Below are 26,660 nucleotides of genomic sequence, written 5' to 3'. Positions count from 1 at the left end.
CTCTAAAAGTAATGCCTCCTGTTTATTTCCATGGAAACTACGTAGTTATACCAGATACCAAACTGCTAATGTGCTGCTGTTAAAATACAAGGGATTTTTAAAATAACCTAATATGACTCATTGCCTTGTAAGGACTAACTGCAAACTGTGTCTCCCCACTGTAATTGGAGCAGCTGAGCTTCTTTCACCTTGTGGCTGGGGCACTGGTTGTCACAATAGGATAAATAGCAGCAGAATAACGGTGGGCAAATGTTAATCTGTACAGTGAATGGCAGCACTGCCAATTATGGTGCTCATGGACTTCATTGAATGTCTGCAAGTAATTTAGCATCATCTGCAAGACAAGCTAGAAGCAGGAATCTCTACAGTGGGTGGATTTACTGCCCCAACCAGGAGTATTTTCCAGTGATCCTACTGCCAGTTAAGAAGTAATTGGCTACGTAATTATGGAGATGGTTGTGAATATTAGATCAACACGCTGACAAAAGTCATGGTCATTTTAGTCTGTGGCACAAATGAGATTAACAATGGAGAAGTCCACTCATGGAGACTAACCAGATTTCCTGTACAACATAAGCACCCTTTATTAAGCTTGTCAAAGGAAAAGGCCACAGGGTATCCTGAAATAGCAGTTCCAAGAAAAACATTTCATCTGTTTTTCTTTTTCTGAATAGGTCAGTGTGTGGCGTTGCCCTGGCAGTTTGCTCTGTAGACTCTGGCAGTGTGGAATGACAGCCAGGTCTGAGCAGCCCTGGCAGGTAAGGAGGCAGGGCTGGGTCCCTGCTAAAGAGAGGGGCCTGAATCTGGAGTGGTGAAACTCTCTGGGGTTCTGGGCCAGCAGGGGGAGGTGGGTGCGGGCACAGTTCTGCACAGCAGCCAGGTCTGAACTGCGGTACCCAGAAACCTGTGATGTTCCAGGACAGATGGGCAAAGGTTCTGGCCAAAGGCAGCACAGCCCCCGGGAGAGCAGCCAGCACCATTCCCTGGAGGTTCATAGCACTGAGTACCTTCCAGTCCTGCCAGTCTGCAGAGTCCAAACACTCTCCCATAGAAGAGATTCTTCCCAAAGCTCTCTGCTGTCTCCTTCTGGTGATGTTGCTGTGAAGGCCAGCAATAACCCAGCCCCATGTTAACAGCTGCTGGCTGTGATGCCATGAGCAACACGAGCAGCACTGCCAACCCCAAATCCCCAGACATGCTGAAAACACCAAAATGAGAATAGTGAATTTTTCTGTGATTATTAAACTCATATTTTAACAGTTCCTCTGCCCTTAGCTTTATCATACTTACAGCGTGCACCAGAACCTTGTGTTCAGGCTTTCCTGTGTCACCATCAGAGTATAATTTCTTTTACAAAATAAGGTTGAGATGCTCCCAGATCACAGTAATGCGTGGGCTGGGACTTCCCAGGAAAGTGTTCAACATTTTCAGTGCTCCAATAAAACCAGCACTGACTGTAACCCTGATTACTGCCGATTGCTACAGCAGCAAAGTGGAGAGCTCGCAAGACAGTGATAAAACAGAGGGGGCTGCCTGGCTGTACAGAGGGCAGCAGCAGCTGAAGTGATGAAGGGAGAGGCAGGGCGTTATGGTGCCATGCTGCCTGGCTGATGTACTGATGGTTTTCAGCTGATTCCTCTCACCTGTAACCAGAGAAGAGATTTCCTGAAGGGGACAGTGAGAGACTGAAGGAGACGTAGCAGTGAATAGAAAGAGGTGGGACAATCACTTCTTTTTCATCATTAGAACTGGGAAGCCATGGTTTACATGTACCCCAAAGTAAAAAAGGAGTGTTGGACAGGCATAGGTCTGACACATCCTCAGTTTTGTTGACTCAATCTTTAGCATCCCCACACAGCTCATGTGATGACCAGGCATCCCACCCACACTGTACCCTGAAGCGGGAGCACCAGCCCCAGAGAAGCTGGACACAGAATGATGACCCACTTCCCAGAACAGCTGCTGAGGAATAACCCAGTACTGGGAGCATCCAGAGCCTGCAGCCACCTGGAAGAAGCTCGTGGTGACCAGTCCAGAAAGCCAGAGACTTCCACACTCACAGTCCTAGCACAAGCTAAATGGAAATAGACCAAAACTACTCCCACCCAAGCATGAATGCAGTATTCAGGACCAGGTTCAGGCTGTTAAGTTAATTAAGCTTGCTGAATGTGACTCTGCAGCAGATCTGACTATGTGGGCTTTGCCCACAGTGAGAGATGGCCAGGGCTGTGAGCTCAGATGGAAATCCAGGAGCAGCATTAGCACAGATATTGAAGCATCCTCAGTTCAGAAAAGTAGAATTTGTTAACGGCTTTACATTCTTTTTGTTTGGCTTGGGCACATGAGACCAGAAGCATCTCATGTTGCTCCAGGATTACGTTACTAAGCAGCTATTGTGACAATTAGCCTTAATGGAAAAATCCTCTTTAAAGCATATTTCAGTCCCCTGTCTGAACTCTGCCTTTAGCTCAGTTATTCATTTCCTACCTAATTACCAAGCCGTATTTCCTCTTTGCTACAAATCCACTACTATTTTATCCCTTGTTAAAGAGCTAGTCTGAAATGTCACTTCCTTGCCGCTATATGCCTAATGTGTAAATTTCTTCAGGAATTCAGCTGGGATAGTTTGTTAAGCAAAGCTCATTAGTTTACTTGCCTGGATCGCCCACACAGTTCTCTGCAGTGGAGAGTGTGGGTGCAGAGAAACACTGCTGATCCCTCTTACCAGGTGCCAGATATTGCTTCCCAGCACACAGCCCTGCCTTCATTGCAAACAGCTTGGTGCTGCTTGGCAAGCACCAGCACGGTGTCTTCATTAGCAGTTTCTCCGGAGAGGGAAAATACCACACTGGCTCTGAGATAGGACTAATCTATCAGCACTGTAAGTGTTTTGGGAACTACAGGGGGTGTGCAAGTCCGAGGCTGATCTGCAAGCCAGTAGAAGCCATTTGATGCTCACCTTTCCACTGCTCACCGCCCCCCTAAGTTACACTGTTGGGCTGTTTCTGTGCTCCTTTCCTAGATTACAGGGACATGGGGTGTCTCTGTGGTTTCAACACCAGAAGTACACAGAACTGCAGTGTGCAGGAGATGGGAAAAGTTACCACTGTTGCCAGAGCAACACTTGGGCTTTGCGGGGGGAAATGTGCCAGTCTGATCTAGAAACTCACAGCAGCTCCCTTGCCCTTCACTTTGGGCTCCAATCTGCAGAGCCTTCCTTTTATTCCCCAGGGACAAGGAATTCAGTGATCCTTTTCTCCCTGTGCACTGCCTGGGCAGTTCTGTCACTGCAGCATGCCTGTTGCCTTTTTGCATCTCTGGGTGTGTCAGATAGCTCCTTATCCAAGCACTTTGCATTGCAAATGACAGTTTACTTACACTTAATTTGGTTTTTCATTAGAAGCCTCAGCCAGAAACCTCATCTTTCAGATGAGAGAACAGGGTTGTGTTGCTAATTAATGCCCTACCAATTGACTACACCAAGCCTAAACACCCAGCACAGGTGGCCACGTATTATACTCAGCTCCAAATTTGCCCAGGAAATCAAATGGAAATTACATTGGATCTTTTTTTAAAAAAGGGAAAAATTAAGTTAAAGTAAATGTTAAAGATTCTCTGAGGGCCTCTGCTGCTCTTAACAGTACGTTATTCCCATCGATTCATCTAGAGTGCCTGAAGCATGTCCAAGTTATGGCACGGAGTGAACCGGTGCTCAAGGCTTTTCTTTTTCCTTTCTGTTGTGAACATGTGCCCCACTGAGCTCATCCCGAGCTTGCCAGGTAGCACACCCTTTCCTAAGGCAGGGTTAGGGCTGGCAGCCATCCTCCTGCAGCAAGGGACGACTTCCCATTAGGGCGAAAAGCACAACAGTGTTAACACAATGACTTTTACATTTTGCTCTCACCTCACTTTACATCATGGTACAAACTGGAGACACCAGCTGGAGAGACAGGAATGCTAAAATGGATCGGAAGGACACAACTGCCCATAAAACTGTGGCTACACTGCAGCCAGTAGCTAATGGTGCCATGTGTTGGAACAGCGTGGAGAAAGGAGGCTTTTAGAGAGAGGATCTCCCTGCTCAGAGGCATTAGCGTTTCCTTAGATGACTAAAAAGAGCATTCATATCAATCTGGTGCCATTACGTTTAATGGAGCTCAATGTGTGACTTCTGCTGAAATAAAATAGTCTTACAGCAGTGGGAGGAGAGAGACGCACACATTTTGCATTGTAGCAGCCTCATGGGACAGAGAAGGCGGCTACAGATGCTACCAGGCTAATCGCAGAACCATGATTACTTGGCGCATTGCAGAAGGGAGCACGAGATGGGTACTTAGATAAATCCCCTGGGGAAGGTGACCAAGGCACAGAGACTTTCTGCAGCACTCCTCTGCTGCCTCCTCTCTTCTCTGTGATTCCTCTTTGCTTTCAGGGTCATGACATTAACTAAAGCATCAGAGCCCATATCATGAGGGTGTGGTAGAATTAACCTGCCCAGCAAAACAGCTTTACTCCCCTCCAGATTCAGAGTTTTGACTCTGAATAGGAGCTATGTGCAGGGGCAGATCAGTAGTGATGTTTACATAGGCTAGAAAACATCCCAAACTAAATGCAAAATAGATATTGGCCTCTGGTTATCTTCCAGAACTGGGCATCTTATGATGCAGGGCCATTCTGGGGGGGAAGTAACACAGCTACCAGCTGGATTTGTGCCATATCTCACTCCAATCACTCCATTCCTTGTGCATTTTTTCATCACACCATTCAAGTAAATTTTGAAAGAATAGATGATAATGTGACTGGCAGCCAGCTCTCCTGTTATCATTATGGCTCTCTGTTTAGTTCCTTATTACTCCAGGAATCTTCATTTTTACATGCCGCTTTAATTAATCCACTTATTTTCTGAATTTACAAATCAGATTTTCAATTCCTCAGTTTATCAGGCTTGGAAGCCACTTGATTCATTCCACAGCACAGAATTCCCATAACATCTGATTATTATGGATTGGCTGTACATCACTGTCTCATGTCTATCATGTGAGGCTCATTTATTTCAATAATCAGAAGGAGAAGGAAACATTTTGTATTTAAGTCGCATCATTTGGGCCCAGTTCAGAAGAGCATTTAAATCCACGTCTATGACCCAGCAGGTCACCAGGATTCAATATGTGTTCCAGCGAATTAATGGTGTGATGCTGTGCCAGGGCAGGACTGGAGGAACTGAGCTGTATGAACACAGCATATCTGCACCTTACAGCATACACCACACAGAAGAGCCACAATGCACCTCCAGCAAAGGTGCTTATCCTACAACATTGCACAGATGCTCTCTGCAGGAGTTGCGGGATGCTGGTGAGTGTTTTCATCTGATTGAGCAGTGTTTTTATCTGATTCATGCTTATGGGAGTCTTGGATGCAGACCAGTGTATCAGAAAGAACTGCTGAAGTTCTGCTGCAGATAACTGGTGGTAGAGTTGAAGGTGCACATCAGCTGCTGCTGTATCCCACTGCAGCCCCCAGGGCTGTGAGATCACTCCCTTGGATGCTTCTGTTGGAGCGCTGGAGTCCTGTGGTGCTGGAGCTGCTCGCATCTACTCTGTGGCAGACAATCTGTACTCATTTCTTCAGAAAAAAAAAACATTTGTTTCTTTGCTGTCTCTGTTCTGAAGGAAGATGGGAGAGCTATTCAAAGCTGCCATCATGAAATTCAAGTCCCAGATTCCTTTCCTGCACTATGGACAAGTTCCTGCAAAGCAGGATGCCACGTGAGTTTACAACTTGGAAGCTGGGGCAGAGGGCCTGGCAGAGACATGTCTGCACCCAGCAGTCTGTGTTCTGCACAGCTGAGCTGGGAAGGGACAACTGTGGTGCTCAGGTCTAGGGAGCAAACCTGGAGCTATCGGGTCTCCCTGACTGCAATGGAGTAGAAGTTAATAAACTGTCTCAACAGTTGCATTCATTTGGAAAGACAATTTCCTTGTCTTATAATTTGTGATTACTTTTGGGTACATAAAGATAAATCAAAAGCACTTCACAGAATCACAGAATCACAGAATCACAGAATTATCAAGGTTGGAAAAGACCTAGAAGATCATCTAGTCCAACCATTACCAATACTTCCTGGCTAAATCATATTCCTCAGTGCCTAAAAACTACTTATATCTTAATAATATAATACTTAATGCAGTGCATAAAAACTACTTATAACCAATGCTTTTCTTCTGTAGGTCTTAGTGTATCCAACAAAAGTAAGCTACTGCAAACCATTCTGCTTCAACTCCTTCCTCCTCAAACCACTGCTCTGAAGCAACATCATCCAGGCAAACTCCTAATTCCATATGTGATGCACTGCAGTGCATGATGCACTAAACCCATACAGAAAAACAGCGGAGCTGTGCTCCAAGCCAGAGATTTCACAGCTCCACTTGGAACCCACGCTACCATTTCCCAAGCCTTGAGTGCACTGGTGTGTTCTGGGTGCAGGTGTCGCTCTGGGTAATTAATAGCAACGTATGTATGCCTTGGTCAGTCCAGGGCTGAAATGTTATTGTTTGACATGTGGATCAGTGCTAATAGACCATGATGTAGGTTTGATCACAAGAATAATTCCTAAAATCTCTTCCAGTTGCTCAGTAAAGGATATTATGTTCAACAGACAAGAGGTTAGAGTAGGAGAGCTAATATAAACTAGGATAACTGTAGAAAACTTAACACACTGTTCCGCCTTTTCTGAGGACAGAACTCAACTCATAAGAGAGAACCATAAAGAAGTTTCTTGTACACTGATTTATTCATTATATGGTGGAGAGATAAATACTCATCTACTTTTATATCTCAAGCACAACAAGCTTCATTAGAAGTCTATTCAAAGCTCATAGCAAGCTATAGACTCAAAAAGAGTCAAGGGAGGTGTAAAAGCCATTGTCAGGCTGCAAAGCTGTAATGAGTCATCTCTGGTGACTAATTGGCAATTACATTACAATATTATTCTTGTTTTTTGAAAATATGTGGTAGCCTTAAATTGATGAAGAGCAATATTAGCTGTGATCTTGAGTTGCTGAAATACTTTGATACATTCTGGTATTTAATGTTAACATTTTCTGCACTTGTTTGAAGTCATTTTTGTCTATGACTTTCTGTAGAACAGGTGGAAGGCGTTTTTGTTTCTGAATACTGCTGTGGTGATGAAGGGTCAAGGATCTCTCAATTACAGTACACCTTTGCAACGTACAGCAGCAAATGGAAAGAAAGTGTGTTGTTTTCCTCCTTGGCACATCCAATTAACCAGCAGACTTCAGAACAAGACGGAGCAAAACAGCCATCCACTTCTGCTGGCTACACATCTCTTTATCTCCAGAGGTTAACGAGGAAGATGGAGATACGCTGTGAGCTGACAGGATAAATATGTTTAGGCTGCATAAGTAAGACGTCAGTTCCAAGGTTTGATTAGAGACATCTTGTTTGGGCAACACTTGTTTTTTAAAACCAAAGACCAGCTCTGTCAGTTACAATGAAATCTTGACTCAGACATGGACATGCCCAAATACAGGTGCCAAGAAGAACATTCTAAGGCTTATAAATGGGAGCCAGTGTGCGACTCAGTTGTATATTTGTTAGGAAAATATAAAAAATTCTGTTTAAAGAACACCCAGTATTATTGGTACCGTAGGAAATAATTGCCTAGATGGGCCCTGTGGATTGTCTCAATGTGACAGCCATTATTACATCACTGTATTTAAGTGGCTGGAGCCTCATCTTCCCACTGCAGCACCCCAATCAAGGCTTGCTGCTCTCAAAACCTCCTTTTGCTACGATAACTGTTGTCAGCAAGTCCTGTGGTCCCAGCACAGGCATTCTGATGTATTTGTCTAAGGACAACACTTCTTCCTTCTCAGACATTCATAGAGCAGCCTACACAAAACAAGAGGTCTGAGAGCTGTTCCTAGGAAGGGCAGACTTGTGTCTTGCCAAGCACACACAGCTTCGCCCATCTCACCTCTTGAGCTGCCTACAAGCCGTCTGGGATGTTTCAGAACCTGACAGGTCTCACATCTGACAATGTCATTCCTGTTTCTGTATCATGCTTCATTTGCTCCAGTTTGCAGGAAGTATTTGGACGTTAAATTTGATTCGATCCATTATGTTTCATTTTTATTGAGAAGCTTTGACTCACCATTCATTTCCATTCTCTAGTTGCTTGCACAGTAGGTTGCCCATTGCCAAGGCCTCTGAATGCCTCATCATCAGCTTAAAATTTGGCTGACAGGTGAGCTCCAAGTCCTAAGAGACTTTACCAGGCAATTAATGTTGTAGCTGACAACTTCCAGCTGCTGCTACTGGGAGTTTTAGTCCTCTGTATTGACAGCACAAACATCTCATCCAATCTTCATCACATTGTGTAATAGGAAGAGAGACTTCCCTGCGTGTCATACACTGCATGTGCAATTAACCACAATCTTAAGTAGCCTAAGGTGGAGAAGTTGAAATTTATTAGCCTATTAAGCCTGCACAGTAAGTCCAAACTTTCTAAGATTTAAGTTGTCTATCAGCCTTTGTAACTGAAGACTTATTTGGTGAGTGATTAGGAAGAACAGACATCAAGCAGAGGGGAATTTGCAAGCCTCTGTGCAACTTGTTTGTAAGGACAGTTAAAATTTTCCATTTTCTGGGATGAATCCCATGGATGTGATGGGATGTTTCTGAATAGCAGAAGTAGTCAAGAGAGGAGGGGAGAGGCACTACGAGGGGTGGAGACACATCCCATGTTCTCTCAAAGGGGCACTATGAGAGTTCCCATCTTACTGACAGCCAAAGTAGCTCCTGCTCAAGCAGAACAGACCTGCATTGCAGAAGGAATTGTAAGAACAATGAAAATTGGAAGACTTTCTTTGAGTATAAGAAATTTTGTGCTTCACATGTCAGGACTGATTACATCGATTACATGAATGATTAGGTCATAACACTGATTGTGGAGCCCTGCTGCAGCTCTCATCTTGCTCTATTACTGATTAAATGAAATAAATTTTCAACCTATTTCTCCTCCATCCAGCCTCAAAAGCATAGCTAATATTTTATTTAACTAAATTCCTTAAGCTTAGTGGTTTGGAACCCAGCCAAATATCTTAAAATTGGGTGAGATCATCCAAAAGCATCCTTGTACCATTTTGGAGAGCCAAGTTTATACGGTACAACAAGCTGTGCATGCAATGTTAATAGCATTCAGCACACTCCACAGTGGTACATGGCTTGCCCTGCTGTTCATGATGACATACAGTAAACGCAGTTTGGGAACTCCTGGAGTAAAATTAAGGAGTAGAAGTCCGAGCTAACAGACTGAAACACTAATTATGCTCATTAACACTTCTCATTCTATCATTTTGCCTACAGTGAACTATGATATATGTAAAGAACAGGATGAAATTCAATGAACAAGTGCCAAAAACACCCCCTTCCTTCATGATAAAAACAGAAGGATGAAGTGGTAAGCACTGACAGTATAGCTGTTGGGGCTCAGCAGGGATATATAACACTGTGTCTTTTCATCATGAACTTAAATGCTCCTTGTTGTACTTCCATTAGTCATCGGCCAATTTCATCACCCGTGAGCAAAATTCTGAATCATGTTTGTAGTTCAGGCAGTAATACAAGGAGCTTTTACAGCAAAGAACCATTAACGTAGTATTGATCTATGGGTATTTTGGCCAAGAACTTTTCACAACAGGCAAAGCTGAGAAAACTTGCCTGAAACCAAGTACTGATGTCAGACTAACCCAGCACACCAACACTGTGAGAACTGGAGCTGCAGACAGACACGATTTCCAAAGTGATCCCGCACTGCCTTGGAATGTCTCATACTCTGGTGTCAGCCTTTGAGACCTCAAATTACTCATGGATTATATTCTCGGAAAGCAGTCACATTTCTGTACTTGACAGTACTCAGAAGCTACCGAGTTGGTTATTTTTACTATTGCAAGGTAATATTGAGGAGGACAGAAGACCTTGTCTTCTGTGCTGTGGCAGGTTGCATATAAATTCTTCCAAGAACAAGTGACACTTTCACATCCCTCTCAATGGGCCACCTGCACCATTTCCCCTTGTATGTCCTCCTGTTACTCAGTGTATGACTTTGCCATATACCTTTAGATGTAAAAAACAGTTCTTAAGGTGAACATTTTTCACGTTCAAGTATTGATAGCCTCGGATTGCATGTCCTTGGGCAGCCCATCAGTGTGCTGCAGACCCCACTCACTGCCCTGGAGAAGGAGGCTTCCTGAACTCCTCAGAATCTGTGGTGGCAATTGCAACCAAGATACCATAAAACACAACAGGAATGAAATGTGTACACATCAAAAGCAAGTTCTAGCTTCCTTTGGCTGTTTGCAAGACTACATACATCACTGTATTGCTGCTTTCCCTTACATTGAATCTAATGGTTTAATGTTCACCGTGCTACTCACTTCAGGCCCACTAGCACCTCCAGTGAACTGAGATGGGCAGAGCGGGAAAGTGCAGAAATGACTGTTTCAAAGCAACAAAACTATCATTCAGATGAAAAACATTAAACTATTATGCTACGAGAAAGCACAAAGCAGTAAACCACTGGAAAGACAGGTGCCTTAACATGAAATGATTAATAATTTGGTCAGAGTCAATTAAATTTAGGTAGCTTTTCACATGATAAATGTTTTACCAGAAGACAGAGAAATACCTTCTTTTTACTACTGCTGTTATCATTTTATTGAAGTAGTATCATATCTCATCTTCTAAGAAAAATGAGTATTTTTCCACCAACACTGCATACTGTACCTGAGTGAGGTGTGTTTACACAGCTGTAATAGAGAGCAATTTATTAAAAGTGAAAAATGTATTTTCCCTGTACATTTGGAAGAATGGAGAACGGGCAAACTAGTCATGGGCCAGCCAGAATGTTCTGTGATGACAGGGAAGGTGGGGAAGGTGGTGAAGACAGTTCAGAGATGAAAGTCTTGCAGAGTTTATTTTGGAGACCTTTCTCCAGAAACACCCCAGTTTCAATTCTACTGGTGTTATGCAAGTTTTGCAGATGTTTAAAATGTTACATTTGATTAATGAAAGTCTGAAGCATAATTTCTCACACACAGAATGAAGCAACACAATAATATCCATCTGGACAGAAACGTTCAGTGTTAGTTGAGCTAATTATTTTAGCAATATAAACTGTTTCTGACCATAAGCTACATGTTGAGTGAAAGACATTAAAAAGAACTTTCCCAAATAGGCAGATTATTTCATAATTTTCCTTTAATGGAATTCAGGCAATCTTATCTAAGCATCTTGAACTGGATTCTGCCAGACACAGATGGGAATACACCATTACTGTGATCCAGTATTATATTCTTCTCTTTCCAGGAAGTAGATGGAAGTCCTAGTTGTTTATTCAGGAATTCTGTGGGTCGGTGAGTGTATGGAATTAAAGAGGGTGTTGGGGAACTTAAGTTCTTGAAGATTTCACTCCACTGTGCTCCCTACCACCTCTCAACTTCAAATGCATTACACTTTAAGTACACATAGTGCAAAAACATTAACTACAGTTAAGGGAAAAATATGTGTGACATTGGAGAAGAAATGTTATTTTTCAGTAGTACAGATTTTCAAATCTACAGTTCTAGGCTTGTGTTAAGGATAGGCAATGTAGCACTTAACACCATATTTCTGCTGCCTCTGTATGAATGTGTATTTGCAGAGTCCAGTTAGTTAATAGGCCACAGACGAGAGGAAGAGGGAAGGAAGTTTCCTTCTGAAGTGTTTGTGTGAGGAACAGATAATACAAATGAATGATTTAGTGAGAGATGGAATTATTTCTCTCCCTTTACGGCTCCATTTTATTACTGCCAAAGGCAGCCTGCTCTCTGAAGGCTCAAAGTATCATTGTGTCTTTTTCACAGGACTCAGATAATTTTTGCCTAGAAAATATTCAGTTGAGCCTCTTGAGATTGATGAGATTTCTGATTTTTGTCCTGAAGTGATGCAGCTGCTGTACTCATTGAACAGAAATTGCAGGGTCTTACTTTGATAAGCCAAGGTAGTCCAGGCTGATGGAAAAAAAAAAAAAAAAATCATTTCTATAGTTTATTGGCTCCAAAATGCTTCATTAATAAATACACTTCTGAATCTCACTTGCTTCATATTCAGAACAAATGCACTGGCAAGGCCTATGGATGTCCAATTGGGTTCTGTCCTACCCACAGCATTTGTGCTAGTGCAACAATTAGTACAAAGCCCTGCGGCCATTTTGAGATCTGATTCTTGCAATGGTGTCCTTTACTTTCTGGGCTCTAGAAGAATTTTCTAGTTTCCTTCCCACAACCCAATACTCAGACCTTGCCCAGTGCCTCTGCTTACAGCCCAAGTTCAGTATTTCTGCTACATTTGATATAAGATGTTTGTTATAACTTCTACTTCACTCTGACCAATCTGTTGGCTTGAATGATTCCTTACCAACTCTGAGCACATCGCAGTCCAAAGAGACACCAATAAGTATGACATACGTGCAGAAGTCTTAATATACTTTATCCAAGTATGGATGTAACTTGTTATGGCACAAAGTTGAATTTAATTCCCATCTTCCAGAAGAATGAGGTAAAGAGGACTGGAAAGCAAAAGAGATTCGCTAAGGTAATCACTAGTGACAGCAAAGAGAAATGTCTTAAATACATCAGGGAAGCACCTGCACTCTGGTGCTTTATTACAGCAGTGCTAGTAAGGTGTCTAAACCGACTTGTCAAGAATCACAGTATCTATGAACTACCTTGCAGCTTTGTGACATATCCTCAGAGTATTAGAGTTATAATAGATCAAAGCTATTTTAACAAAATGAGTGCTTAAGGTAGTCTGCTTTGGGGATGATAGTACAAAAGAAGTCTAATTAGATACGTAATACAGGTATTCTTGTAACACTGGATACTGTGCTGGGCTTTCTCTTACCTTTTTGCTGCAACTGAATTGCTTGGTTGTGTGCTAAAGCTGGAGCAAAGTTAACTCCTATTGCTCGAACAAATGTTAAGTTGCTCTGGAAGTATAATGATCAGATTTTTATGCACTGTCAGTGAGAGATTCACCAGGACATGCTGTGAGGTAATATCCACAAAGTGAAAGGCGGATATGGATTTGTTAACAGCATCACAGTTAAATGATGCTGTCATCCCTTTTTCTACTCCATATTTCCCCATGTTTCTCCATGTTAATTCAAATAAGCTAAACTAGATTATTTTCTGCAGGAATCTTAGAAAATCTTGCATAAATTTGGGTAATTTAATGTCAATGAATGATGGATGTTTTTACTGTAGATAAAACAGCAGCATGGACAAATAAAAACACTGCAAGTTTTTAAACTGCATATTAAGCATGGAAAGCAGAAGAAAGTTTTCTTTTTCCTCCTGAGGTCACTTCTCTCATCACAAATTCAATTTAAACAGGCTACAAGAACAATCAGAAAGAAACAGAACCTGCAATCATCTCCATTTCAATCAAACATTTTAGTTCAGAAGTAGCAAACTGAAGTATAGGAAGATATGGAAACTCCTCCTGCTCCTGCAGATCAGATAATTAAGGATGATAGTCCTGCTCTATGCAACGGGAAGAAGGAGGATAAATGCAGAGGAAACAGCCAGAGTAATAAGAAAATTTCCATAAGTGTCCATAGATTTCTATCAATCTGCATATATAGACTTCCTCTGAATGCAGCTTCTGACATTCAGGTCTAAAATAATGGTGAAGAGATCATTTACATTTCTTTTCATCAGCAACAAGTGGCTTTAAACTATCACAGTGGCACTGGCATGCGATGAACGCCTTTGAGACAATTAGGAAGAAAAAGGAAGTAATCAGTAACTTCTGGGAATCTTAAAAATAACATGAAGACAAGTTTAGCAGGAAGGTCTGTGGAACTCGACATGGTGAAGGGTGATCTCTTTTCCCTCAGCTGCTCTTACTACTGGAAAAAAAATGTGTTGGCAAAGTTAGTATAACTTTCTTGGCTACTTCATAGAGTAGGAACAAGACTTTCAGAAAGGATTAGAATAACCAAAGAAGAAAATATCCAAATGTAGTAAACAGCCAAATTCTACCTCAACACTTCAGTAGGACTACATTAATAAACACTAAGAGAAACCAGTCACCGTGTAAATGTCAAAAGTAACATTTCTAGTTGGAAAAAATGGAAGAACTTGTGGTTGCTTCATCTGAAGACTGCGATTCTTAGAACTCGAAGATCAAAAGAGAACAAAAGATTACTAAACAAAGTCAGAAAGCTGTGATTGTTTAGCAAGGCTGTGCAGCTAAGCACCTTCACGCCACTCTCTCACCCTCGCTCCTCAACAGAACAGGGGAGTAAAATATGATGACAAAAAAGCTTGTGGTTTGAGATAAGGACAAGGAGATCACTCACCAATTACCCTTGTGGGCAAAACAGACTCAGTGTAAAGGAGACTAAAGTACTGCCTATTACTAACAGGCAAAACAAGTGAGAAGCTAAATTAAATTAAAAATGCCTTCCCCGTTCCCATCCACCCTCTTCTACCTCCTCCCTGCTGAGCAGCACAGAGGAACAGGAAATTAGGGCTGTGGTAAATCCAAAATGCTTCATCTCTGTCACTATTTCATGGTCACTCCACATGTGTCCATCCCATGGGATGCCATCCTTCCCAAACTGGGCACACATGGGCTTCCCACATGCTACAGCTCTACAGACCCTGCTCCAATATGAATCTGTACTATGGGGCCTACCCTTCAGGAGCAGAAGGCTCCAACACAGGTCCCCAAGGGTGGCATCATCCCCAGTCCTCCTGCCCCACAGCTAGAGGCTGCTCCTCTGGGGGCTCTCCATGGGCTGTGGCCTCCTCTAGACTACACTGACTGCTGCAACATGTGCTTCTCCATGGCTGCAGGTGGAGATCTGCTCTGTGTGGTGCCCATGGGCTGCAGGGGGACAATCTACTCCTCCATGGGCCCTTCTTGCTTCAGGTTGCTTTTTCAGTTCTGTTTCTGCTCTGTGCTTGGAGAACCTCCTACACTCCTTGTGCATTGACCCTGGTAGAATTTTGATCTTCAGTACTCCTAGCTTTCCAGAAGCTACTCTATTCTAGCTGATATTGATATAAACCAAGGGTAACATCAGGTAACGACGAGCCAGAAGCATGTATTCAGAACTATTAATATCAAACAGTCCTACTGCTCACTGTAGAGCACAACACATTCCTAACAGAGTGCTTTCAGTTGATATCAATTGCACTGAAAATGTGGAAAAGCAAAAGGGAATTAAACTAATATTAATTTCAGTAAAGAACAACCAAATTCACACTGACACATAAATTCATCCTTCTATCTCAAGTTGCTAGCGTTCTTACCAGGCTTGCTCTATTATTGTGCCAGATTCACCCTGCTCCAAACCCTGCACTGCCCCAACTCCTTACTGCTCTAACACATTAGACCTATGGAAATACTTATCATTTGTGTTGCAAAGTGCCAAATTCTAACATGACTCCAAGCCACCCGCTATTGCTCTCCATGCCTTGTGAGGGTTGTTCTTCCCACCTTTTAAAGCATTTTGCAATGACATTTGGGAACAAACAAACAAAAAACATGTTTCTTAACAGCTGTAGTAATTTTGCTCAGTGTTATCATAAAAAGAAAAAAAAAAAAAATAATAAAATAAAATAAAAAAAAAAAGCACACATGATAACATTGCTGTCCTTTATTGAATAGAAAAATACCAGCATTCTAACTTTTAGAACACGTACAAACCAAATGGTTAGTGTGCCATCAGGTACTCTTACACTTTTCACCTGTGGGAACCAAAGTTGGTGACAACAGTGTCAGGTTTTATACTTCCTTATTGCTTGCAGCACGCTTCACCAATCTTTCTCTCAGCAGCTCAGTACTTGAATATTTCTCAATGAGAAAAATGTCAAATGAATAGGTAGTTCAAGAAATAGCAGAAAAATTACTTCAAAACAGGCTTGAATCTGATTAAATGTGAGTTTTGAATGATACTGCAGTTGCCTGTCCTCCAAGGACATTAGCCTAATCCTTGATGCTTTCACACCTATTCCCAGTCTCTGCCAAAAGTAAATAGCTAATAAAGTAAAATATGATGATGGAATGCAATGCTTAAAATGCAATTAAGAAAGATTTATACCGCTACATATATTAGCACACTAGCAATTATTTCCTTTACAGGTCTTGTAACATAAGTGTACTTCTGCATTTTACCCCTACTGTTATTCTAGTATTTAACTGCTGCGTGAATCAGAAATGTGGGCTGTGGGCTCTCCAGAGGGCTTCAGAGAAAGCAAAAATTTAATGAGAGAGAACTGGCCTAACATTTTTCTTAACATTACAAACATGGAAGAACAAGGACTCAGAAAACGTTATTTTATATCATATCACACAATTACAATTACATCCATTTTACAAAATTCTGCTATACTCTTCATGTTCTGCATCTTCTAAACACAATCTGAAACATTTTTTTTCCTTTTTTTTTTTTTTTTTTTCCTCTTCTTTAAATTTTAACCCAATTAAATCCTTGCTAATTACCCCAGTGGGGATAACCAAATGGGCCCCAGTATTTATCCATCCTGTGGTCACGCTGCAGTGCAGCTCAGAACTCCAGTGAGACACATGAGCCTGGCACAGAAAAGATCTGCCCTCCTTAGTCCCTGACACTGCTCCTGCTGAAGGGCTGCTTTTCTCAGCCACGCTTTTCTTGCCCCTTTTTATTTTCATACAGGTGTACCTTAGAGGTTAGCAAGTAGTGATATCTGATTTGAATACTTCTAATTGCTTTTAATTGGGCTTTTATCTTTCTACATCTGTGATCATCTTTTTTGTCAAGGTATTATGATCATAACTAGAATGAAGACATACATCTAGTCAGTACAGTACAATAACAGATCATTAATACAATTTCGTGTGCTACTTGTTTTCTGGTTGATGCTGCACCTTGAGCAGATGTTGTTATTCAGCTGCCTTTGGAGATACATTCAGAACCCACTCCATGCAGTTTAATGTTCTTCCTTTAAAATAGAACATACTCGAGAGGTTTGTGATATTACATCCACTAACACCCCAGTATTTCTGAAATGCCACAGAGTCGTCTCTAGCTCATTGTGTGTGAATCATTATTCTTCATTTATATTTTCCACTAACTCTTCACTCTGAAATATTCTGACATTCATTGCTGGAATACTCAAGATTCTGATTGATTATTAGAGTATTTATGTTGGCAGCTGGACTGCGTCAGATCCAGGTTCCCTTCCCTCCATCACAATACCTGTTTAGTTTAGAGGTCTGTTATGTTCACTTGCTCCTGCTCACACTTTTTTGTCACTAATGAGCTGGGAACACAATAGTTGGGATTCTTTGAATGTAAGCTTAGTCCTGCCTACACAGCTTTGCAAATAAGTTATTTCAGAGGGAGTTATTACTTAGGCTTTTTAAATCTGCCAATATCTTCTGTGCAAAGGTACAAAAATACTTTTGAAAATCTGATTAGTGCTGTGTTGCCAGTGATCAAAGACCCATGGTCAGAAAAGGGCAATAGAAAGCTTGGAAATGCAGACCCCTTCAGAGGTTACCAGGCTTCCGGAGTTCCTTCCTTGTCACCTTTAATCTATTTATCTGACAATCTGTGCAGAATTAACATTCAAACTTTTTGGTTATTTTCAGCCAGATTTGATGCAAGGGTAGAAATCTAAAATATTTTAACTGGTTACAAATTTCTTGAAGAGAAGCGACCAGGAGAGAAGTGTACTTGAGGGAAGAGCTGGAGCAGGCTGATCCCCGGCCTATCTGCAGCCTGCCCAGCTTAGGTCCTGCTGGCCAGAGCAGGAGGCAATGAAGGAGACAATGGTATTAAAAATGAGGAAAATTAGACCATCACAGTAGGCTTGCAATGGATACAGGAAGGAGCTGATAATGTTTGAGGATGAGGGTAATCAGGTGGACTGTCATTGAGAACAGAAAGAGGAGACAGGATTGCTTTGCTGGTTGCTTAAAGAGTATGTGGATGTTAAATTCAGTTGGGGGGATCATCAGACATAAATTTGTATGAAAGCTGTTCTGCTGCTCACAGAAAAAAATTGCTTATGGGGATTTTTGCTGATAGGGAAAGTTTTTTTTAAGTAAAGGAAGGTCTGAGCAGAATCCTACAACTTCATCCTAAAGCTCTCCCAAATATGCCCATCACTGTGAGAAGCTCCCCAAGACCATGGGCAGCAACACCTTTGGTGGAGGCTGGGCAACAGCCTGAGGTGATATTTGTCAGTCTTTCAGCTGAGGAAATGAGAGTGAATTCCAAACTATTATTGGAGCTCATTCTCAGACATAACAACAGACTTTCGACCAAGACACAACAGGTCAGGCTGATGGTTAAACTCGATGGTCTTTGAAGCCTTTACCAACAAAGACGATCGATTCTGATTCCTTATAAGCAGACCATTATTCTGTAGATCAAATAATGGCCCTTGGGGAAAAACCTGGTGCACAACACAGTAAGGCATGAGCAGAATTAACATTTGCACAGCTGGTGGTAAAAACAAAGCAAATAGCTACTCAACTTTTCTCTGGATTGTTTTGTAAAGTGAAAATACTTCCTGTGTTATATGCTACACAAAGAGCCCAGTAGCAATGTCTCCATTGATTTCACTGAGGCTGAATTAGTTTCTGAGCTGAGAATTCAACCAGCTCCACATGTGGAGCCAAACTAAGATCCTCCGTGTTATTTGCCAGAGGAGTAATACCCTGATTATGGCTTACTGCTGGCAGGAACCAATTGACCTTTTCAATCCTTGACATCGCTAATAAGACTACCAACAGTAATGATACCTAGGGATCAAAATACCATCTGCTTTGTAGTAGGTTGAGAAAAACAGCTGCTTAGATGCTATTTACAAAGGAATGTGATAAACCTAGACCCAAGCATTTGCCCAAATGAAGTAGTGACAGAGGAAGGGGCTTTCACTTCCTCTTGGTAGGGGAAAGTAGTCTGTATTTCATGGGAGAAGGGTACTTCCAGGACACTGCAAGCAAAGGCTACATGTGGAGGGAGGATTGCCCAGTTGCATGACAGGGCACAGAGACAAGCAGGAGACAGCTGGACCTGCTTTGAGCAGGGTTTTAGGCTGGATGGCATCCACAGGCCCCTTCCTGTGGATTCACCAAATAAATTATTTGCTGAATTTCTGAACTAGTGGGTCTGGAGAGCATTATCTGTTTACTTCTGTCCCCATACACAGGATGTAGACAATGCGACAGCCCAAGTGCCAGCAGCCAGCGGCTGCCCCTACTGCAGCAATCTGGTCCCTAATGGTCCCCAAGCGTCTCCCTGCCTGCTGTGTAGACCCGGTGACCCCAGTCTTCTTAATTCTAACAGGCTTAGCATAGATCCCACTCTTCAGATCTCCAGCTCATTTTCACCATTTAAAACAGATAGAATAACACAGCTTTAAAGTTCTTTTATTTGAACTCTGAGTAAGACCACATCTCTTTGGTGGTAATAAACTCTGACACAAACTTCAAATTAGCAAAAGGGAGAGGAGCTGATAAGGTTCAGGTACATTTTAAGATCTTTTAGGGTTATTTAATTTTTTCTTCTTCTGCACCTTTTCCTTCTAAGGGCACTAATGAACAAGGTTAAATTTCTAGGAAAAGACCACAAACAAAAACTGGCAACATTCCATTGTTTAGAAAGGAGAATAGCTTTGAAAGGTATTTCTTAATAGAAATAGATAGAGTTTGAAACCTCTAGCAACTTCTGCAAGGACACCCAATAGGAAATCCATATGGAAACCAGAAAATGGCACACTTGCTTGGAAAGCGAGAGTATTCATTCTTCTTTTCATCAAACTTTTCCTTTATAAGGCAATAGGAGAAAAAGCAATGAGGAAAAGGATATTTCATTTTCAACAGATCTCACCTGCCTTTCAAAGTCTTAGAAATTTTTTTATACGACTGCAAATAATTTCAGTTCATGAAAACCTTAGGAAAACATTAGAACTGTAGAAGAGATAAGTAGGAATGAGTGTGTCTACTCCATGAGATCGTCGTTCTATTCCTTAAGGCTTCCAAATAGCTGCAGTGACTGTGTTTTAATCTGGTTTCACATGAAATATACGTGGATCGTATCAAAAAGCTTCTGACTACTCGCTATTTTTAGCAGTATTTTTGCCCAGTGGAAAGACACCTGGTGATTCTCCACAGCTTATAAATGAAATCTTACAAATGAACTTTCCTACTTCTTGAAGGAGTCCAAGAAATTAAGGTGGTAGCCAAATTTTACTAAACTATGTTGAAATAAGAGAAGAAACAAACTGAGCTGTTATATATATATAGGAACATTGTGGGGGACACTGCAAACAGCTCTGCTTCCACAGCCAATCTAACCTTCCAAGTGGCCAACCTAACACCCAGAGGAAATTTATTCAAATACAGTGTTAATGAGAAAGCACCTTCCCCAGCCACTTTCTCTTGATTAATTCAGTCTGAGAAACAGAGCCAGATCATTTTTCATGCCCAGTCCAACAGATTATTTGCTATTCAATTTCTAAATGTGTCAAATATAATTAAAACAGGCAGAGGCCAAGATTAAATCAAGCAAACTGTAAACACTGCTTGTGCTATTGGGTTGATGCAAAGCTTTCACCATAAAAGGCTTTTAAATAAATGAATTCAGCTATTATTGTTGTGGCAGCACAGAAACCTTGCTGCTAGTGTTTGAACTTTTCAGAGACACTGTCAGGTCAGCTTAGATTCAAAATGGAGAACATAGCTGGGTTATGAAATTGCCCAAAGGAAATGGGTACCTGACTTCTGCTGAAAGTCAAAGTGTGGCCAGAGGTGAACTGATTTCCAGCAGGAATTAGATGCCTTCAAAAAGCCTGTTCATATCCTTGCAAATAGAGAATCATGTCCTTTGCAGAGATAAATGAATATGATGACTTTGACACAAATTGAACAAATTTTATGAAGCCTATCAAAAAACCCTGAGAGCTTCCTTTACTTACGGTGCATGGTCATTTGTTTTAGCATTAAATATTCCATTTTATTGTGCAATAATGATATTTCACACGAATCATATTGTTACAGCATGGCAAAACTTACAAGCCCGACTTCCAGTCCATTAGTTCATCATGGACTTTCAGTTTCAGGGTGCCAGCCTGCAACTTGCTGCTTAATCCACTGCCTTAAGTGATATTCCTGACCTGAAGTGCTGATCTGGAGCTTCAATACACACAAGACATTCACAGAAACATTTGCGCATTAAAAAAATAAAGCCCTCGTCTCATTAGCCATAATGCAAATTCATATCAGGAAATGGAGAAACAGTCATTCTGAAAGCAGGCTCCTGTCTCCTAGACTGAGATTTTAGTTCTAAGCAATACGAATTAAAATTTAAATTAGCTTTTGAAATAGATCCCTGCCTATCTGACAGTATTTCTTTTCATTTCTCCTCATCGCTGCTTTCATTTGTAAGAAATGTGACGTTGCCTGAATTTCTGTTGTAGGTTATTTTTTTTTACACAGAACGGACATTTGGAACTCCTGTGACAAATTCTTCCTTTTTTTGGCACATCTACACTTACATCTCCAAGTATGATATGTCTTTAAATACTTGATGTTACATTATGAACTGAGCTTTTGGGGATTTCATCCAATGGCTTTAAAAAAACAACTGCAGTAGCACTGCTGTAGCACCGTCAGAAGTTCCCTTTCCAATCATGAAGGTTTTGTTGTTGTTCTTTTTCTCAAATCCCTAATATTCCCTTAGAATTCTTTTGGCCACCTAAAGAAAGCATTCAGCACAGCTTCTAACTGATAAGTCAGAGGTGTTTTGGGGACAGCATGATTTCATGATACAAGGTGGCACAGTCACAGAATGTACGGCCCTTCATCTCTGGAACGGCAATTCACATCTGAACAGATGTGATTAGATAAAACTAGTGCACTCATTCCCTCTTTACCTTCAGTGGACAAGAAATCTGACTGCAAAACCACTGTAGAGTGCCCTGTGATGGGCAGGCTTGGGTCATGTGAAAACCATAGCCTGAGAGAGAAGGAGGACAGGGCTGGTGAGCAAAGGAAGAGCTATTACATGCTAAAAACCTCTTACAGCCTTGACCAAGCCATTTGGTTGATCCCCTGCTTTTGTAACTATAGATGGTTTCAGATCTATTGAAAGCAGCTGATAAAGTTTTCTCTGTTGTGATGGATAATGAGGGGCTGGTATCCCAAAGAATGGAAATGAGCAATACTGCTCGCTTGCATTTTGGGAGCAATGGGGATCACCCTATGACCACCCTAATGATCTGCTACCGGGCTCTGTCGTATTCTGAAAGCTGAATAATCTCTGCTGAATTGACTACGCAGATTGTAACATTTTCCTTATTTCCATTAGTTTCCAAGCATTTCTCTCTCCTTCAACATGCTTTCTCAAGTATTTGCTATGAATACTGCCTGAAATATTATTTCTGCTGTCTCACTGTGTTGTGCTTAGATCTCCAGAACCACATTTTGAAAGCTAATTAGGTATGGAAGGATTGAGGTTAAAATCCTATAAGGCATCTGGATCATTAATGACGATGTAGAACTGTAGAATAAAATGGACTCAAGGAACCTGCACATTTTGGTTATTTCATGTGGTTTTGCCTTGATCATCTAGGAAAGCGGATAGCACTGAGTATCTTCTGTCTACAGCACTCAGCAATATTTGACATTTTCAAGTATGTCAGATTTAATACCCAGCATAAATGGAGATGTAAGCTGCACTTTCCAAGGTTGTAGCTGTTCAGGATGAGAGCTCTGCCTAAGCAATGGGCGAAGTCCTAAATTATTTCTCATAGTTGGCAGCATGAGCAATATTTCTGCAACACTGAAATCCTGGGGTTACAGGCAGCGAACGGAGACACTGCTGAATGAAATATGAAAGAAGTTATTTTCTCATTTTATACACAAGTATTTTTATTCATTATGGTTGAGACAAAGCTTTGGGAGAAAAAAAAACCTGTAAGAGTGTAATAGATTTTGGATACTATAACGTAACAAAAAACATATCAGCAGCATTCTTTGAAAATAGGTAAAACCGTTGGAGACAAATGCAACTGCTTTTCTGGCCAGAGTTAAGGTTTGTGAGCTGATTTGGATCTTACATGAAGGCAAATGTGGAGAGACATTCCCCTGCTACACAGCTGAGCTGACAGTAGGCTTTCAAGTAATGGCTGCAGCTTGAAGCTCTCCTTGCAACTAAGGACAGCAAAATTTGACTTTTAATCAGAATATTTTAACTTTACAATGTCAGAAAGAGCTTGCAATTCTTTTTCATGAGTTAAGTGCGGTTGTTTATTTTCTGATTTTGCTTTATTGTATGAAAGATTCTCAGAGGTATGTTTTCTTTTCAAATTCAAATATTGCTTGAAATGAGTATTGAAATACTACTTTACAGTATTAGGAACCTAAAAAAAAGAACACTGAGGCAGAATGAAGGAAAAGGAGATGATACCATTCTGTAAGCTGAAGAAGCTATTTGCACTGTTCCATATGAGAGAAATTAGGAACTGCATCGGACTCCTTTAAATGCCCTAAAATTGTAGTATTCTGGAAGGCATCATAGCTAAACAGAAGTGAGAAAATGCTCAGACCTGATACATGTACTATTTTCTCTTTAGGGAGAATTGGATCAGGTCCTTTGTGAGCCATTCAGCTTATTTACACTTATATACTGTCCAGCTCTAATGCATTGCATGGTTAAGGAACTAGGAATTCAGCCCAGACCTCCTTAAATTCTCACTAGACTCTATGTTAATTCAATCCCTTATTTCTCCAGTTATCTAATAGAAAGCATGATTTCACTGTCATTAAAGATCACCCAGTTTCCTGTTTTCATATTCTTCTCACTGTTATTATGCTTCTCATTGAAGCCTCCTTTCTACTCATAATGAACACTCAGAGCATTTCATTGAGAAAAACGAGGAGTTAAACATTTTCTATTTCTCTAATCAAGACCCTGTCATTATCATTACTGAATGCCAGAAAACAGGTGAAGAAAGACAAAACTGCATGAGAGGTGAAAAGGACAATGCTGAAGTGATTTTGTGACCACATTCACTTATAATAACGCACTGAATGTTGGCATGGCAATCTAATTGCGTAATGAAGCCTGTTCTGTAAACCCAGTTACTAGTTATATTACATAACGTGGATGTACAGTAATTCAAACAGCTTGTTACTATGGCATTCTTTTTTCAATTAATTGGATATTTTTGAAACAGAAAATGGTGATTAAATTTTATAAGGAAAAAAACAACAACAACCATGGGAAATTCACGTTTCGCCAATAGGGAAAACAATAATAATAAAGGTAACGTAGGCTAATTTTTTATGTTATCACTTTTGACAGTATCTTTTTAAAGGGAAGACTAAAATAAATTCTAAAGGCCAAATTCTCTCATTCAAATCACAACAGCTCCAGAGAACTTAGTCCACCTTTCATACAAACGCTCCAGATTTGTACAATTTTAATGGCAACAGAACCTGGCTTTTCAAGGCTTGCTGTTTCACAACAGGAATACATTTCAAGGAGAGATATTTAAAAGAATATAGATGTTCTTCTATTTTCAGTTGATGTTGTTGTTGTTTTTCCCTATTCCATTACATCATCTAATTAGATCTGCAATATGACTGAGAAAGGCTTGTAATTATTCCTCCTTTTGTCTTAAATAAGTTACCTTCAGAAAACAATTATGAGAAGAGTTAAGACAGAAAGCTCAAAACAATCTCTGAATTCAGAATATATTCAGAAGATACTCTTGATTTGTTCCATTACAACAGATTTTGTATCCTGAAATCTGTATTTCACAAAAATGGAAAAGCAAAGGACATGAAAAACTGATTTGAAGGCTAAATTGAATTTCTCCTGCAGTGGTCTGTTGGAGGCACAGAAGGGAGGGCAGGAAGAAAGGCTGAGACTGGTGCAATTCATGGAGCCATGATATTAAGTGACAGCCCAAAAACACATGAGTGGTCTTCCAACAGAAAGTATGCTTTTCACATCCACCTTGCCCTCTCCCTCGGATAGTACTCTCCCTAGGTACATCCACATGATCCACACTGTTTTTGTATGTGTTGAAATGCTTCACGCTGCTCCACTGTTATTCCTGTACTATTTTATAATACTGTTCTGTATTATATTACCTATCCACACTTGTCTCTGCCAGTCTGTTATTCATAATTGCTAGGGCTCCAACTCCACCAGAGAATCCATTTTGCTTTGAGCTCATTTGCCGTGGGTAGCCATTGGCAGTTTCAGACAGCTGTTTCTGCATGATGGCCAGTGAAACTTTGTTGGAGGCCAGGAAGTCCTTCATTGAGATCATCTCGCCTGACAGCCGGCGTCCATCTGTGTCGCTCTCATTGACGATGTCAGTCTCAATGGAGATGTTTCTCCGGCCACGCACGTTTCCGGGCATTACCACGTTCCTCCGCGACCGAAATAATTTTCTTTGGCATCTATGGCAGCACCTGCAGTCCAGCTTCTTTAGTATCCAGTTTATGGACTGTTTGATGACGATAGAGATCACGTTAAATAAGGAATAGATGCAGCAAACCCCCATGAGTATGAAGACAAAATTGCCAAAGCGGTAGAGGCCTTGGCTCTCATAGTGGGTGTTCTGGCTGCTGACCAGATCACCAAAGCCAATGGTGCTGAAGGCCACAAAGCAGAAGTACAGAGAGTCAAAGTAACTCCACCCTTCAATCGGTGTGTACATTGCAGAGGCACAGCAGGAGATGATGAGCGATGCTACACACAAAATCAGCATGACGTAGTACACCGAGGGCTTCCAGCCTGCCAGGCTGTCTGCCTCTGAGGTCCCTGAGCCCCGCCGACCGTCGTGAGGGAGGACCCCTTTCCTCCTCAGCTGTCTCTCATGGCAGGACTTCATGACATAGGCTATGACAGTGATCAGGCGCTCCAGGAACAGGTTAAAGAATAAGATGGTCCCTGCACATCCTATAAGGCCATAAAATATAAGAAAAATTTTGCCTCCAACGGTGGCTGGGGTGGTCATGCCAAACCCTGGAAGACAAAACAGAAGGGTTTTTTTAAAACAAAGCCATTAGTTACTGAACAGAAGTTCTGTCCCAGGCTAGACAGAGTAGACAGAAGTATTGACAGCAACTCCCAGTAGCACAACCAGCTCTGGAGGAAATGGAGGTCACTCCCCCAGACCACTACCTGCTTGTGCTTCACTGTGTCCCTGCAGCATGAGGAAGGCTGGTCATGCAAGCCTTTCCTCCAGAACCAGAATGAAACAAAAAGCAAGAGAAAACACAAAAGAAACAAATTAGAATTTAATGAAGGCCTTAATTTTTGTCTTGTTGTCAGGCTCACTCGGCTGCTGTTGTACCTTGTTTCATTTCTAGCTCCAGGATTATCACACTCCCTACTTCACTCCGAAGCTGATCCATGCAGGGGTCCAATTCCAGGGGCAGCTGTCACGTCCCAGGCACAGGGTCTGTCCCACATGGTCACACAGCCCAAGATATAGTCTCTCTGTGCCTCATGTGCCTCACCGAGCTGTGGCTAGGGAATAGATGGCACATGGGCCAACATCCAGCATGATGCTGTG

The 26,660-nt window shown here is 41.4% G+C and overlaps 1 protein-coding gene across 1 annotated transcript in view; it reads right to left on the bottom strand.

Annotated features, from left to right (window-relative positions):
- Positions 1-15,715: 15,715 nt before the first annotated feature.
- The window catches only part of KCNK13 (potassium two pore domain channel subfamily K member 13), a 53,358-nt gene continuing 42,413 nt past the window's right edge, over positions 15,716-26,660 (bottom strand). Inside the window, exon 2 of the mRNA XM_015865410.2 lies at positions 15,716-26,107. Within this exon, the coding sequence (XP_015720896.1) occupies positions 25,221-26,107 (887 nt within the window). The 3' untranslated portion in view covers positions 15,716-25,220. The remainder of the gene's footprint in view (positions 26,108-26,660) is intronic.

The sequence above is a fragment of the Coturnix japonica genome, chromosome 5, assembly GCF_001577835.2.
Source record: "Coturnix japonica isolate 7356 chromosome 5, Coturnix japonica 2.1, whole genome shotgun sequence".
Taxonomy (NCBI): Eukaryota; Metazoa; Chordata; class Aves; order Galliformes; family Phasianidae; genus Coturnix; species Coturnix japonica.
This window is presented reverse-complemented; position numbering and strand designations above follow the sequence as displayed.